General features: G+C 42.5%; 1 protein-coding gene across 2 annotated transcripts in view; it reads right to left on the bottom strand.

The window, feature by feature from the left end:
• Window positions 1-16,703, bottom strand: part of LOC121718800 (NACHT, LRR and PYD domains-containing protein 12-like) — a 58,662-nt gene that overhangs the window by 32,985 nt on the left and 8,974 nt on the right. Inside the window, exons 3-8 of one of the 2 annotated variants that reach the window (XM_042104016.1) lie at window positions 15,781-16,330; window positions 15,529-15,720; window positions 15,269-15,379; window positions 3,363-3,576; window positions 1,533-3,086; window positions 736-909 (exon numbers count right to left, since the gene is read on the bottom strand). In XM_042104016.1, coding sequence (XP_041959950.1) covers window positions 736-909; window positions 1,533-3,086; window positions 3,363-3,576; window positions 15,269-15,379; window positions 15,529-15,720; window positions 15,781-16,321 — 2,786 coding nt within the window. In that variant the 5' untranslated portion in view covers window positions 16,322-16,330. Of the gene's footprint in view, window positions 1-735; window positions 910-1,532; window positions 3,087-3,362; window positions 3,577-15,174; window positions 15,206-15,268; window positions 15,380-15,528; window positions 15,721-15,780; window positions 16,331-16,703 lie in introns of those variants that run through there. The other variant, XM_042104017.1, reaches the window with a different exon arrangement.

Raw genomic sequence — 16,703 nt, 5'->3', positions numbered from 1 at the left:
ATATACTTACTATACTTATACTTATACTATTCTCTCTCACATACACTACTATACTCTCTCACATACACTAGTATTCTCTCTCACATACAACTATTCTCTCTCACATACACTACTATACCATCTCACATACACTACTATACTCTCTCACATATACTACTATACTCTCTCACATACACCACTATACCATCTCACATACACTACTATACTCTCTCACATACACTACTATACTCTCTTGCATTCACTACTATACTCTCTCACATACACTACTAAACTCTCTCACATACACTACCAAACTCTCTCACATATACTACTATACTCTCTCACATACACCACTATACCATCTCACAAACACTACTATACTCTCTCACATTCACTACTATACTCTCTCTCACATACACTACTATACTCTCCCACATACATGACTATACCCTCATACATACATATAGAAGCATTATTAATATTGAGTGTGTATGACGAGTATAGTGGTGTATGGACCCTTTCATCAATAAAAACAAAAACAATGCTTGAACGTTCTATTTGGGCCCCAATCTACTTCCTCTGCATTAAGATAACATATGGAATGTTAAAAAGGAAGTCTTGTGGGGCCAACTATGATGCTGATAATGGAACTCTCTTGAAAGGGTCCATATGCAAGATTATGATAGTGTGTGTAAGTATGAATTTTGTCCTAGGCGGCCCCTCATATGTGTGTGTAGCGGGTAACTCTGATTTTACCTGAGTGTATGTAATGGACACTCTGCCTTTGCCAGTGCGATGGAGATGACCTTTACTCCTCCGTCCAGCAGGGGGTTGTCACTCAGGTTCAGAAGGGTGAGGGGGATGGGGCCTGAGGTCAGAGCTGAGGCCAGAAGCAGGCAGCTAGCCTCCGTCAGGTCACACTGATGCATGCTGGGATATTACAAAAGCCTCAGGTCACACTGATGCATGCTGGGAGATTATAAAACTGTCAGGTCACACTGATGCATGCTGGGAGATTACAAAAGCCTCAGGTCACACTGATGCATGCTGGGAGATTATAAAACTGTCAGGTCACAATGATGCATGCTGGGAGATTATGAAACTGTCAGGTCACAGGTCAGGTGTGTGTGTGTGTGTGTGTGTGTGTGTGTGTGAGCAGCACAGGTCAGGTGTGTGTGTGTGTGTGTGTGTGAGCAGCACAGGTCAGGTGTGTGTGTGTGTGTGTGTGAGCAGCACAGGTCAGGTGTGTGTGTGTGTGTGTGTGTGTGAGCAGCACAGGTCAGGTGTGTGTGTGTGTGTGTGTGTGTGTGTGAGCAGCACAGGTCAGGTGTGTGTGTGTGTGTGTGTGAGCAGCACAGGTCAGGTGTGTGTGTGTGTGTGTGTGTGTGTGTGAGCAGCACAGGTCAGGTGTGTGTGCGTGTGCGTGTGTGTGTGTGTGTGTGAGCAGCACAGGTCAGGTGTGTGTGCGTGTGTGTGTGAGCAGCACAGGTCAGGTGTGTGTGTGTGAGCAGCACAGGTCAGGTGTGTGTGTGTGTGTGTGTGTGAGCACTTACAGAGCTCGCTGGGTGTTCCTCACCACCGGCAGCAGTCTCTTTAGGCCCTTGTGGCTCCCCCAGTACCTCTGCAGCTCGAACTCCACCTGCGTCTCCTCAGCCGTGAGGAGCAGGAAGCCCAGCGCTGACCACTGCGTCTGCGTGAGCTCCTCAGGACTGCACTTCCCAGAGTCCAGCCAGCGCGACACCTCCAGCACCAGAGACTCGTCCCGCAGCTCGCTCAGGCAGTGGAACAGGTTGATGCTGCGTTCGGCGCCGGCCTGCTCACGGATGGTCCGGTGGAGGAACTGGACGATCCTGTGGTCCGCGGGCTCGACCTGGGCGCCGCCGCGCTCAGGAAGCAGCCTCCGCAGCAGCCGCTGGTTGGACTCCAGGGAGAGGCCCAGCAGGAAGCGCAGGAACAGGTCCAGGTGGCCATCCTCGCTCCGCAGCGCACGCTCCACCGCCGCCTTCTGCGTGTCCAGGGTGGATCTGCCGAGGAGGCGCCGGCGCAGTCGAAGCCTGGGGCGCCCGCCGGCGTCATCGCCGTGCAGCACGAAGAGGGCAGCGAGGTACTCCTGCAGGCTCAGGTGCAGGAAGCTGTACAGGCGGCTCTCCAGGTCTGCGGTCTCCTCCTTGAAAATCTGCGTGCAGGTGGCCGAGAATTCAGAGCCTTCGCCGTCGTCTAAGCCGCAAGATCGCAGGTCCGCCGTGTCAAAGATCAACTTCCTCTTCTCCAGGTGGAGGAAGGCCAGCTTGCCCAGGTCGAGGAGGCCCTTGGACGACGAGGCCGTCTTCTGACTGCGCCGACCCAGCTGGTACAGCAGGAAGCGGGTGTAGATCTCTGTGAGAGTGCTGGGAGTTGGAGTGTCGCTGGGAATGCTGGGAGTTGTAGTTTCCTTGGCTTCTCCCTCCCTGTTCCACATCTCCTCCAGGACTACAGACAGAATCCAACAGAACACAGGCAACTGGCACATGACGTGAAGCGTTTTTGTCTTCCTCATGTGCGCAATGATTCTACGGGCCGTGGGTGCGCTGGTGTTCTTCTTAAAGTACCTCTCCTTCTGCTCATCTGTGAAGCCCTGAACCTCTGTCACCTGGTGGAAGTGCCGGGAGATCTGATTGGCTGCTGCCGGACGAGAAGTGACCCAGACGTACGCGTCGGGCAGCATGTGCCCGGAGATGAGCGAGGCGAGCAGCACGTCCAGCGACGCCGGTTCTGTCGGGTCGCTGATCAGCTCCTTGTCCAAGTCCAGCTGGAAGCGACTCTCGTCCAGCCCGTCGAAGACGAACAGGATGGAACTCGTGCGCTCAGGCAGAGCGTCCAGCTGCTTCAGCTCGAGGAAAGACTGCTGCAGCAGCGCCAGGAGACTCTGATTCCTCTTCGACTTTACGTTAAGCTGGCGGAACGGCAGCGGGAACAAGAACGCCACGTCCTGATTGGCTCTTCCCTCGGCCCAGTCCAGGATGAACTTGTGAACAGAGACAGTCTTCCCGACACCTGCCACGCCCAGGGTGAGAACCTTACGGGAATCGGGCTGGGCTCTGAAGATGTCGTTGCACTGGATCCAGGAACTGCTGAAGTCACATGATGTGAGATGATGTTATTTCTCCACATGCAAAGAATAGGCAATAAATGGGTAAGTAGTAGGGAGAATAATAATCAAGTAAAAAGACTCATTTTAAAAAAAGGACTAGATTGACCCAGCTGGACCGTACCTGCGTGTGGAGCGGTTCTGGGTCTTGACCCAGCTGGACCGTACCTGCGTGTGGAGCGGTTCTGGGTCTTGACCCAGCTGGACCGTACCTGCGTGTGGAGCGGTTCTGGGTCTTGACCCAGCTGGACCGTACCTGCATGTGGAGCGCCTGGAGTGGTTCTGCTCCATCCACTGAGCCTCGTGAGCTCTTAGCGCTCCGCCTGTGTACTCGTCCACCACAAGGAGCTCCGTGTAGACGTCGTCCACCCTTCTCGCTCGCCCCTCTGTGGAGCTGCCCTCGAAGATGCGCGCGTACTGCAGGGCCAACGATGCCTTCAGCGACCGCGCCACCGCCTCCTCTCCGCCCGCTGCCAAGACAAGGACAACGAGCGCGCGGTACTATAACTCCTTGAATTTTCCCTGGGGATCAATAAAGTATCTATCTATCTATCTATCTATCTATCTATCTATCTATCTAACTTCCACTGGCAAGACGAGGACAATGAGCGCAGTAAGGACAATGAGCATGGTACTATAACTCCCAAGACAAGGACAATGAGCATGGTACTATAACTCCCAAGACAAGGACAACGAGCATGGTACTATAACTCCCAAGACAAGGACAACGAGCGCAGTAAGGACAACGAGCATGGTACTATAACTCCCAAGACAAGGACAATGAGCATGGTACTATAACTCCCAAGACAAGGACAACGAGCATGGTACTATAACTCCCAAGACAAGGACAACGAGCGCAGTAAGGACAACGAGCATGGTACTATAACTCCCAAGACAAGGACAATGAGTGACAAACACAGGGAACAGGCTCTCTCACTCTTTCTTCATACAAATCAAAAATCACTAACGAACACAGGGAATATCCTTATCTCTTCCTCACAATATTACAAACATACTTGAGTATTTACTTATAAATAAATAAACTGTAAAAAATAATGTAAAGAAAAGTATGATTGCTGTATATGTGATCTACTTATGAAATTGCTACAAATATATTATGATATAGATACTGTTCCTTAATTGTTCATTTCTTTTAACATAAGGCCATGATGTATATGTTCATAATGAGTCAGTCAATTAAGCAATATAGCACGAGTGAGACTGGGATTGGTCATGGATATTCCCACGGGTGTTGTTCGGCCGTAGCCATGACCAATCCCACGATTACGAGTGCTAAATTGCTTTTATACAACAATTCTACTACCGGTACAAACTAAATAATCTGAAAACACCCCATTATTGTTTAAAAATGTTAATTTCGACATCGTTCTTACGCATCAAAAAATAGTTCCCGTTTCAATAGACAATGTCTTGGTTGCTAGGTAACCAACATTCCAGATCCCTCGTTACGACCGCTGTCTCGCTATCCGGCAAAAGATTCTTTGGACGCCGCTATTTATGGATTTCCGGCTCCCATTGACTTACATTGAACACATGTAAACAAAACGTCAATTATGTGCTCAAACTAACGCCGCTGACTTATGAAAACAACCATTCCACTTTGATACGAAACTACATAATTGTACAACATTTATACAACAAAAATCACAGAATTTGGATCAAGTAATGTGGAGAAATCTTATGCAAAGTGTCAACCCCTAACAATGTGCCCATTGCCCAAATTTATGGTCGACTAATGTCGAATGTCAGAGTAATGACATTGAAAAAGGTACCTTCATGATACACTTTAATTTATAAAGGTACGAAGTATAAAAAGAAAAACACAATTTATCAGATGGATTACCCAAATAATTTGTAACAAAGTACAACAATTATTCGAGGGCACATCTATTCCCAGAACTATAATGGGTGTTAAATATTCCACAACCACTAGATGGCAGCATGACACAGCACATAAAGTAAACATACGTTTCGCTGCGACCTGAAGGATGGCGTGGTTGAATATCCACTTCTCCTGCACTTCGGGTCTAATAGCGGGTGAATTGTATGACCACCAGATGACGCCATTTCACTGCACCTCGGGCCTAATAGCTGCTGTAACTTCGTTTAAGTAGGAGCCGACGGTTACACTTGTTTTATGGGCGTTGTTAGCCACGCTGCGCAAGCCGGGTAGGCTACAGAAGAAGCCAATAGGCTACAGTCGCGTGTGTTTGTGGTGATTTATTCCATGTATTAACAAAATAATAATGTAACATTAAAAAAATAGCCTACATAGATAAAAAAAAAAATAATTACACCAAAAAAGTAAAGAAGCTTTATCATTGATATATAAGCTTACTGAAAATCAAATATAGGCCTAGCCTACAATTGTGTTCCACAGACAATATGTCCTACAGATAATAACAACAGTAAGAACATAAGCTAACCTAAGTCATGACGACACGGGGGCTTAAGTCTCATGTTGGCCTATGACTACTAGGCTACCAAGCACGTCTGGGTTTGCGACAGTGAAATAGCTCCAATATTAATTGTGGCGCCAATGAATATATGCTAACATGAATCTCATCAGTCACCTATAGATAAGGGTTAGGCTATAACATATGTAGGCTATAATGTAAAAATAGGGTCATATCATATAATGTTGACTTATTAAGATGGGAGAGAGAGCTGAACATATTACACTGAACTAATTGTTCATTGTTGAAAATCAATCAAAAGTTTGTAGTTGATCCAGATGTCATTGGTCGCAAGGACTGTTAATGGGTGTATCCACAATTGGGATCTTGTTACAAGTTGGTCTTTCAGCTGCTAATGCAATCAGTGGCCGTCAGAAAACATGTTAGACAACTGAGGAATGAGATGCCACACATAAAATGTACAGTCAAACAGAATGCACAAACATCAATGGGAATCCACCAAACACAGCAGGGAACCATGTTATTGTCAATCAGCACTCTGCCACGCTAAATCAGACCCTGCTTATGTTTGTGCAGAGCAGAACAGATATTTGTAGATATGATGCAGGGCCTGTTAAGAGAGATTGGCAACTCAGTCTCCCTCATACTAGTCCCTACGGTGAACGATGTAATAGCATAGTGCTGCTGCTTCTGATGTGCAAGACAAGACAGGGTATATATTCATAATGTGACAGGCAGCATGTATTTATCATTATGTTACAACCTCTGAACAACTACTATTGATGTTAGAAGAACAAAACAATACATCTTCAAATGTTCATTGCTTATTACATGTGTTATAAAAACAAAATCCTTGTCTGCTTTCTGTGTTTTTGCATGCACCTGTCAACAGGGGTGTAAAGACATATTTGTTCACCATGCACTTAGGCTGTTCTGAGTCATTGTTTGTATGTTATAGTATTTGTTGATTTGCATTTATTGCCCATTGATATTGCATTCACATTATTGTTTATTATTGGTATTCTCCTTATTAATGTAGTGTCACCAACATTTAAAATAATATCAACTGACATTGTTATTCATAGCCATATTTATTCTGCTCTTATAAGGTAATACAGTGCACATATTTATATTTCCTTTATACTACTCTAAACCACCTTCTGAAAATCAACTGTATAGTGTTTCACTGCACCATATTTCTTGACCTGTCTCACCACCTGCCTATAGGCTGCTTACACCACCTTACTTACAACACTTTGAAGAGCCAAAAACAAAGCTCAGCACACCTGTTCAACAAGTTTTTATTGTCCACTACTGGGGAAATTCATCGGCAACACTTTATTTTATTACAGAGGTACAACCTGTGTAACAACATGTACTATCAGGTACTGTACTATCATTGTACTTGCATTATGTATTTGTCGGTACCTACATAGGCTATAGTTGTTACATTGTAATACTGAGTGCTTTTACAAAACGTTGCCAATTTGCCTACATTTTCATCAGAGGCAAAGAGCTGACCTGAGACCTGCTGGATGGGGTAAATCTGGTCATGAAAGATTTGATATACAAATCATTCTTAGCACCAGTCAAGGCCTCATTGTCTTCAGTGTGCATGTAACAGCTGTGCTGCTACAACCTTGTTACTCTTTGATACAGTGGAATAAACCTATTAAGTGTACCAATTAATTACTTACATGTACATATGACATGTATGTTGTGTCTTCAATGTCTTGGAACAGGTCTACTAATTCACATGTACTGTGTGGTGTAACAGCAGACATGTTTCAACACATCAATTACAGGATGCATGACATCATTGACAGGATATAATATGTACTGTACATGTAAGTACTTAACTGGTACACTTTATTTGAATGGGTTTATTCCACTGTATCAAAAAAGTAATAAATAACACAGTTGATACATGTACTACAGTATGTAGGGTAATGGCAGACATGTTCCAAGACACCAATGACACAACATGTAATGTAATATGTAATTGTAAGTGGGCAATTCCACAGAAAATTGACTTTTTGTCACATCCATAACGCCAGTGAAATGCCTTGGCATTTGTATGATGTGAACGATAACATTCAGTTTTTGTGCATTTTTTCTCATGTACATTCTTCAGCCAAAAATAGCAAATGCTCAAATTTTATGTAGTCATTCACATCATACCATACCATCACATTTTATTAGCGTTATGGATGTTAGAAAAAACGTAATTTTCCATGGAATTGCCCAGGTACTTAGTACTTATGCCACTGTATCAAAGAGCAATAAGTGTGTACCAACACAGTTGATGTAGTGAATTAGTAGACCTGTTCCAAGACATCGAAGACACAACATACATGTCATATGTACACGTAAGTAATTAACTGGTACACTTAATAGGTTTATTCCACTGTATCAAAGAGTAACAAGGTTGTAGCAGCACAGCTGTTACAAGGATACAAGGAAGTTTATTGTCACATGCATATAGTTACTGGAAGTAAGAAATGCATATATATATATATATACACATACACACACACACATTACATACATACACATATAAATGTAGCGTGACAAGTGTGTGTCAGACCGACAACCTGTTCTGTATTGCTCTCGCTCTCTCTCTCTCTGTGTATATATATATATATATATATATATATATATATATATATATATATATATGTGTGTGTGTGTGTGTGTGTGATATATATATATATATATATATATATATGTGTGTGTGTGTATATATATATATATATATATATATATATACACACACACACATACAGTATATCCATGCATATACATATGTATTGTATGTAGTATTGCATTACTAGCCTATTCTAATTTGGTTTGTTCTATTGACATGGAATGAATGAACAGGCACACGTGACTATGGAGTAGGTCTACTTCACAATTCAGATTTTCAGATGGTGCGTTGTGGCTGACAACGTCCCTAAAATCTCGAGTGTCTACGGTAGAAATTATTACGGGTAAAAATCTTGTTTTTCCTTATATTATTTGTGTCATCCAGCTAACATATTGCTTAATTCTTTTGACATTTCGTTCCTTTATAAATTGTAATGTAATATAAATGTACGTTTTTGAATGTCATTACTCTGACATGTGAGGGATAACGGCCACCGACGTGACCTGTTATACGTGACTCATGGACAAGGGGAAATGCCATTAACTCGGCGTCACGCAGCGGCAATTTTCTTAATATCGATATTTCTCCACATTACTTGATCCAAATTCTGTAATTTTTGCTGGATAAATGTTGTACACAAATGTAGTTTCGTATCAAAGTGGAATGGTTGTTGTCAGTGGCGTTAGTTTGAGCACATAATTGAGGTTTTGTTTACATGTGTTCAATGTAAGTCAATGGGCGCCGGTATTCGGCCAATGGCGGCGCCCAAAGAATCTTTTGCCGGATAGTGAGACAGCGGTCTCGTTACGGGTCTTTGTGCTTTTTCGTGTCTTCATTGAAAGAAATGTTGAAAGTCGGGCTGAAATCACATTCATGTTCAGCTTTGCTGCATGCATGTTACAAGGACGCTGGGCCATGTCATGTAAGGGACATGGTACTGCAAAAAAAAAAGGAAACATAGCCTAAATTGCAGAACACCTCAACTTTATTAATTTATATATGTTACACTACTGTGCACAGCCCCATGCTTTTCTGACGTGACGATGCTAGCACGTTAGCAGCGGTTAGCTAACTATGCTAACGTTAGTTATCTATAAGTCTCCTCCAAGTGACAATCATTGTACACAATGCTGGCAATGCTGAGAACAATTAGCATCCTCGTTTATCTTACTTAGAGTTGACTGTGTGGCTTAATCCACAGATATGGTGAAGCACTGTTTCATTATGGTTTGCTAAGGAGTAACCTATTTCTTAAAATAGTGGAGAGCTGGGATGAGAACATGTTATACTTTCAAACCACAGTATTATAACTTCACGCTTTCAAACCACGGTATTATAACTTCTATACTTTCAAACCACAGTATTATAACATCACACTTTCAAACCACGGTATTATAACTTCTATACTTTCAAACCACGGTATTATAACTTTTTTTTTTACTTCAAAAAAACATTTGCTAAATGAACCTTACATTTTTCAGTAGCCATAGGTGTGTAGATTTTGAACAAAATCTATTTTGGTTCTTACCGGGGCTTTTACTGCCTGAAATATCTGATTTTGTTTACCATGCTCGGAGTTTAGTGCTGGCCTGTAGGGTATACTACGAAGCACGTTAGACATATCTAAGCTATGTAGACATATCGAGGCTTGACAAAGCCTTGACTCAGGGGTATACGTTAAGTGATACTACGATAGCAGTTATGTTATATATTTGTCAAACTAGGCTTTCAGCTCAGATCTGTGTGCGTTCTCGGTGTTGGGATGACGTTGGCCAATCGTGTAACGTGGAGACGCACAAGACTGCCTCTATTTAAAAACAATTACTTCCGCATTCATGAGCGATAGCTTAATCTACACTGCGGTCATTTTTTGTGTCTAACCTTTAACATCAAATAAATCAATTGTCATCAGTTGTTGTATGGTACAGTGGGTCCCCGTTAAGTTTGGACGGGTTCCTTCATGAATCACGCACCCCATTTTCTCAGCAGAAATGGCACAAACTCCAGTTGACACAAACAACCACAAGGTGTCACTTGGGTGCCACTACTATTTTTGATGCGACTGACTTACTGAGCTTACTAAGCTTACACTTGACAAAACATTCTAATATGAAAATGTAGATGCAATTGTTGTAAAATGGTGCAGCTCCTTTAAGAAAGCACCGTGTGCAGGGATGGAGAGAGAGAAAGCGAGAGGGGATAGGCCTATGTGTGTTAGAACTTAGCGTGTGGAAAAAGTACGTGCTGTTGAGACTGGAGCGAGTCATATTCAAAATAATGCAAAAAAAGCAATTATCCTCATTCATTGCAACCAAAGCATGCCTGCTTGCCGACGTTCAAACGAAAAATATATCAAAGCACCTTTTGCGTTTGAATGTAGCACGAAAAATTTTTTAAACAGCTGGACAAATGATTTAGCTAATTGATTATATAACCTGTACACCAGCAATTGTTGAACATTTACCTGTACAAGTACATTGACAGTAGCCCAGCCTAACAGCATGTTGTAGGCCTACTGTAGAAATTTCACTTAAATTGCAACTGCAACATGCCTGCTTGCCAACGTTCAAACGACAACGAAAAAGATAATAAAACAACAAGAGGGTTGAGTCTGAATGACACTGAGTTTTTAGACACTGAGTTTTTGTAGTTAAGAAATATTTTCGTATAAAAAAATGGTCATTCTTCAATCTCCTTCACTGACGCCTATGGAAAAGGCTTAACGTCCCAAAACAACGATCAATGATCATCAAATTTCTCTCTCACATTGCTCCTCATAACCATCTATAAAAAAGTGTTTTTTCTTTTCTTTTTGAGCACATCCGAATCCCAGGACATAATGCACTGGACCTTATAATAGGCTCGAGATATAATTCCAAAGGGGGCAGATAGGGGCCACTGCACTTAAAACTTAAAAAGATGAAGCTTTCCGAACTTTGAAATTGCTATCAGTGACTGGCATCGGGTGAACGAAACTTTTCGAAGTTGAACAGGCTATTAAAAACTATTTGCGCACCTCCATGTCACAGGAGAGACTGGGCTCTCCCTTCTATGAAAAAGACGTTATGCTACCTGCAAACTGGCCTATGATTTCATTGCTGAGTTTGCGGCAAAGCAAGAAAAAAAAAAAATTCCTGAGTCAGGATATGGCGAGTCAGTGTCATTTATTTGTCCAATGTTAACCTATAGATACAGACCAGTACATCTTATCAATAGTTTGAATGTCGTGTGTGTTTCTGCTCATTGACAAATACCGTTCAGCACAATGATTCATGATTAATTCCCCCTGTTAAAGTGTTCGCCTTTGTTACACTATTTGGTTTCGTGATGTAGCCTATGATAAACACCATATGGCAAAATATGTGACTCAGCTAATGTTATAGGCTATACAATTGAATTTCCCCTCTTAAAGGCAAGCTGGTGTAGCTTATTAGACTAGGCTACTATTAAAATACACCGACGGTAGCCTTGGCTATGTGTAAAGTAATAAATAATGTAATCTGCATCGCTTTATTTAACAAACTGCAAGCAACAAGAGCATTGAGTTCGCTGTAAGGCCAAACCCAAGAGCAAAGCCTATCTGTTAAGGCAGTCGATAGGCTATATAACGAGCTGTGTGCCTGGAAAGACGATGGATGACGGCTCTGGTCATCCCATACCCTCCCCCCACTTCCTGTAACCTACCATTATGAAGGCCTGTAGCCTAAAACGACTCGTTGCCGTTTTGTGACATTAAGCTTTTTCATGTTAAGCCCCCCTCCCCCATCCCCTTCTTTCACAAGCAGTGGGGAAGCGCGGGGCACAAAGTAACACTTTTTGGTAGACAAAGGAGGGTTCTCCGCGCTTCTGTCGTTTGGCCACAATCCGTTGCAACCAGGCCAGGACAGATATTTTAGAGAGAAGGAGAGACGCCGGTGCAGCTCAGATGTCTTCTTAATTTTCTTTATTCTTTAGTAAAAGGTGCAGAACATTATTAAACTTTGACTAACATTTCGATGTGTCAATGTTTTTGACTAACGAACATCGAAACGTTAGTCAAAGTTTAATAATGTTCTGCACCTTTTACTAAAGAATAAAGAAAATTAAGAAGACATCTGAGCTGCACCGGCGTCTCTCCTTCTCTCTAACACTTTTTGGCTTTGGCTAAATATTTCTAAAATCATTTGAGTTTCACTAGTCACATGTTTTAACAAGCAACACTTGTTATTGAACTAATAACAGACGTGTGTCGAAAATTGACTTTATTTTTCATACGGAGAAATAACATATGCAGAGTCTAACCAAGGTCAATCTTGCCAAAAAAGCCCTCAAACCTGAAAACACATGAGGCAAAAGTGCAAAACATCACAAAACTAACTAAACTAACACGCGCATATTTTTGTATTGCAATCATTGTAGCCTACAGTTGTAACAGCGCGTAACAGTCGTTTTACTCCCCGGATGCGCTCATTATAAAGAACGTTTAACGTGTCCCAAAAACAGCTATCAATTAATCACCAAACGTCTTATAAACAAGTATTGCCAGGAGCAACACCTTGCAAAAAATGATAACAATAGGCCTAGGCCTTTATATATAGTCTTGAGTGACCGAATTCGTTTTTCTTTGTCATATGAATGCTGTCATTTTGTTAACATTACTGTTAAGGAGATGCTGTAGGCAAAGTCTATATTTCAACCTCGTTAGTGTAGTAAAAAAAAATCAGAACTATTCACAAGGTTTCTGGGCAGCATATTTATGTTCTGTTAGCAAGCGAACTTCTCATGACTACCGACAAAGTAGCCTACTGCCAGCTGACGAAGCTCTCATTTTAAAACATTACTGAGAGACAGACACTGTACAATCAAGAAATCTTGCCACTGAATCCAAAACTATGTTTAACATTATGTACAAGGCTTAGGCTACAGTGGACTAGCATGTTGCAGGGGCTGCTAAAAACACAGAGAAACGCACTGAAAACTCGGCCAATCACAGCCCTTGCTGTCGAATGCGCCGTCTGATTCGACCGTGGAACTCCACAGCGGACTATGCTGCCCCCAAGCGGCTGCAGTTGTACTTACATTTCACCATTCACCATGATCGTGAATGAAGTGTCAATTTTTAACTGGGACCCACTGTATGCACGTCCATAGTGGGATATTTGCATGCACAGCACTATTAAAGTGCATTCGAGATCCAAAATATTAGTAGAGGCGGAGCTCCACCTGTAAGATATATGACAGAATCCTACACGTGAGATAACTTAGTTTTTAAGACAATTGATTGGTCAGTGTGCGGTAGATTACACGATTTGAGCAATAACTTAGCACATAACCTCCTCCCGACCAGGTTTGGTTGACAGCATAAGATACCATGGTGATATAGCGACACTAAAACAGATCCACTTTCGTGTCACAGCATAGCCTGCCTTTGAACGCAACATACCTCGCCAACCCACTAATCGAGATTCGTAGTACACCCCACTGGTGGGTGCTTATTCCCAACCTTTCTCACGGCACATCAACAGTTAGCCCGAGAATTCTCGTCGCAATTCAAAATTCCACTGGAGCTTCAAGCGGATTTGTACACACAGTCTTACAACACTGTTTACAGCTCTTTAGATAAACTTTTGGTGTGGGTGCTTGCGTTTCTTTAGGAATCCGCCGTCTTAGTTTGTATAGAAATGAATATTAAAGGCACACTATGCAGGTTTTTTAGCTTAGTATGCAAGTTTTTTAGCTTAATTTACCTTAATTTACCAGCTTCAGAGTCATTGGAATGGTTATATGACTTTTTTCGTGGGTTGAATGGTGGCCGTCTCGCTTCCCCCTAGCGCCTGTGAGCGGAAAAACCACCCTTGCAACTGTGGGCCGGCGGGCCGACGGCCTCAGTGTCAGGAAGTATAACGAGTGTAACGAATTGCTTTACTGCATTCAAATACACATACACGCCAGGCACCGGCTAGAAAAAGGTAGCGATGGAGTTTCTCAAACATTCGTCATGACAGAGCAAGCGAAAAATAAGCAAAAACCGAAAAAAAGGTTAGACATAGGTGGTGGTTGGTAATATGTGACGTTCCGATAACTTCTATACTTTCCACAGTATTATAACTTCTATACTTTCAATCCACGGTATTATAACTTCAAAGGTCGTGACTGTAGGTAACTTACACTGAGGTGGCTGATGTTCGCTGACATTTAGTTATTAGATGGACTTGCCTAAAAGGACTTTGCTGGAGCCAATCGAATGAATGAGTCACACAATGCATGACAGCTGGAAGCCCTGTATTGGCTAACTTTGGGTAAGTAAAGGTGGTTACTAACGCTGGATAAATTATACTGAGGTGTTGGCTAACACTGATGTGGTAACATTGGCTAACCTTAGGTGGAGAAAGCTGACGTGCCAAGATATTCTTGGCTAATGCTAACATTGGGTAACCTTGGGTAAGTGACACTGAGACTGGCTGATGTTAACTTACACAGGTGCTGGCTAAAATTGACTACCTTGAGTAAGTTACACTGAGGTGGCTGATGTAAACTAACACAGGTGCTGGCTAACATTGACTACCGTGGCTGGTGTTTGTTAAGACTGACACTATGAAACCAAACCCCTTAATCGCATCTCTTATTAGTGCATTACTTTTGACCTTAAAACCCTTCTATAATTATTTTTTTTAAGTAGAAATTTAGTAGAAAGGTTGATTAAGGAGAAAAGCCTACTGACTTTACATCTTACTTTTTTCAAACCCCCCTTAATTTCCCCCTTAATCAAGCAATCCCTGAATTAACACCTTAAAATGAAATTAAGATATACTTAAATTGATCTTAATTACCCTCTTAATCACAACAAATAGACACCTTAAATTTAAGATTAAGGGGTTTCACACTCCCGCCTTAGAATGGCATTTAAGGTACAAGGGCCTGATTTACAAATTAAGAGCCCCTTAATAAAATTGGTTTTAGTATGTTTTTGGTGTGTTTTCAAAGTTCTGCTAACGTTGACTAACCTTGGGTGAGAGGAGCAGGCTGTTGAGGTGTGGCTTGTTTCCTATCTGTAGGTTGTGCAAAGGTTGTGCTAACGTTCTGCTAACGTTGACTAACCTTGGGTGAGAGGAGCATGCTGTTGAGGTGTGGCTTGTGTCCCATCTGCAGGGTGTTCTGTGTGAGGAGAAGATGAGTGAGCAGGAGAAACTGAAGACTTTCTGCAGCTCTCTATCAGGTGAAAGGATGACACAAGAATCAGTCCACACTACAGTGCTCAGTACTTAGCACTGAGTGTAACAGCTAATTACGCTTCTCATTTTGTGTGTGTGTGTGTGTGTGTACGTGTGTGTGTCTGAGTGTGAGAGAGAGAGAGCTACCTTTACTGAAGTTGAAGGTCACTGGCCCAGTGATGCAGCAGCCAGTGACAGCAGGAGCATTAACTGAGCCTCCATCCTGAGCTGAGATGCTGGACGAGACTCCTGGAGGACAGCGCTGTAAGACTGCACCTGACTGGTTTAAGACTGGAGGAGACTGGTTTAAGACTAGAGGAAACTGGTCTAAGACTGCACCTGTCTGGTTTAAGACTGCACCTGACTGGTCTAAGACTGGAGACTGGTCCAAGACTGCACCTGACTGGTTTAAGACTGGAGACTGGTCCAAAGCTACACCTGACTGGTCTAAGACTGCACCTGACTGGTTTAAGATTAGAGGAGACTGCTGTAAGACTGCACCTGACTGGTTTAAGACTGGAGACTGGTCTAAGACTGCACCTGACTGGTTTAAGACTAGAGGAGACTGGTCTAAGACTGCACCTGTCTGGTCTAAGACTGCACATGACTGGTTTAAGACTAGAGGAGACTGCTGTAAGACTGCACCTGACTGGTTTAAGACTGGACCTGACTGGTCTAAGATTAGAGGAGACTGGTTTAAGACTGCACCTGACTGGTTTAAGACTAGAGGAGACTGATCTAGAATTACAGGAGACTGGTCTAGAACTACATGAGACTGGTCTAAGACTACAGAAGACTGGTCTAAGACTGGGTGAGACTGGTTTAAGACTGGAGGGGACTGGTCTAAGACTACACCAGACTGGTTTAAGACTACAAGAGGCTGGTCTAAGACTACAGGAGACTGGAGTGAAGGTTGATCACCAGTCAGAGGATCTGTCATTCTGATGACCTGTAAAATAATTGTTAACAAAATTGTCTGAGAAGAAAACACAAGTCAAAAGAAAAGACAAATGATTACATACAGATCATCCTTCACACCTTAGACAAATGATAATATACAGATTATCCTTCACACAGACAAATGATTACATACAGATCATCCTTCACACTTCAGACAAATGATTACATACAGATCATCCTTCATGCCTCAGACAAATGATTACAGATAATTCTTCACACCTCAGATAAATGATTACAGATCATTACAGATCATCCTTCATATCTCAGACAAATGATTCCATACAAATCATCCTTCAAGCCTCAGACAAATGATTACAGATCATCCTTCACACCTCTGACAAATGATTACAGATCATCCTTCA

This window comes from Alosa sapidissima, chromosome 9 (genome assembly GCF_018492685.1).
Source record: "Alosa sapidissima isolate fAloSap1 chromosome 9, fAloSap1.pri, whole genome shotgun sequence".
Lineage (NCBI taxonomy): Eukaryota > Metazoa > Chordata > Actinopteri > Clupeiformes > Clupeidae > Alosa > Alosa sapidissima.
This window is presented reverse-complemented; position numbering and strand designations above follow the sequence as displayed.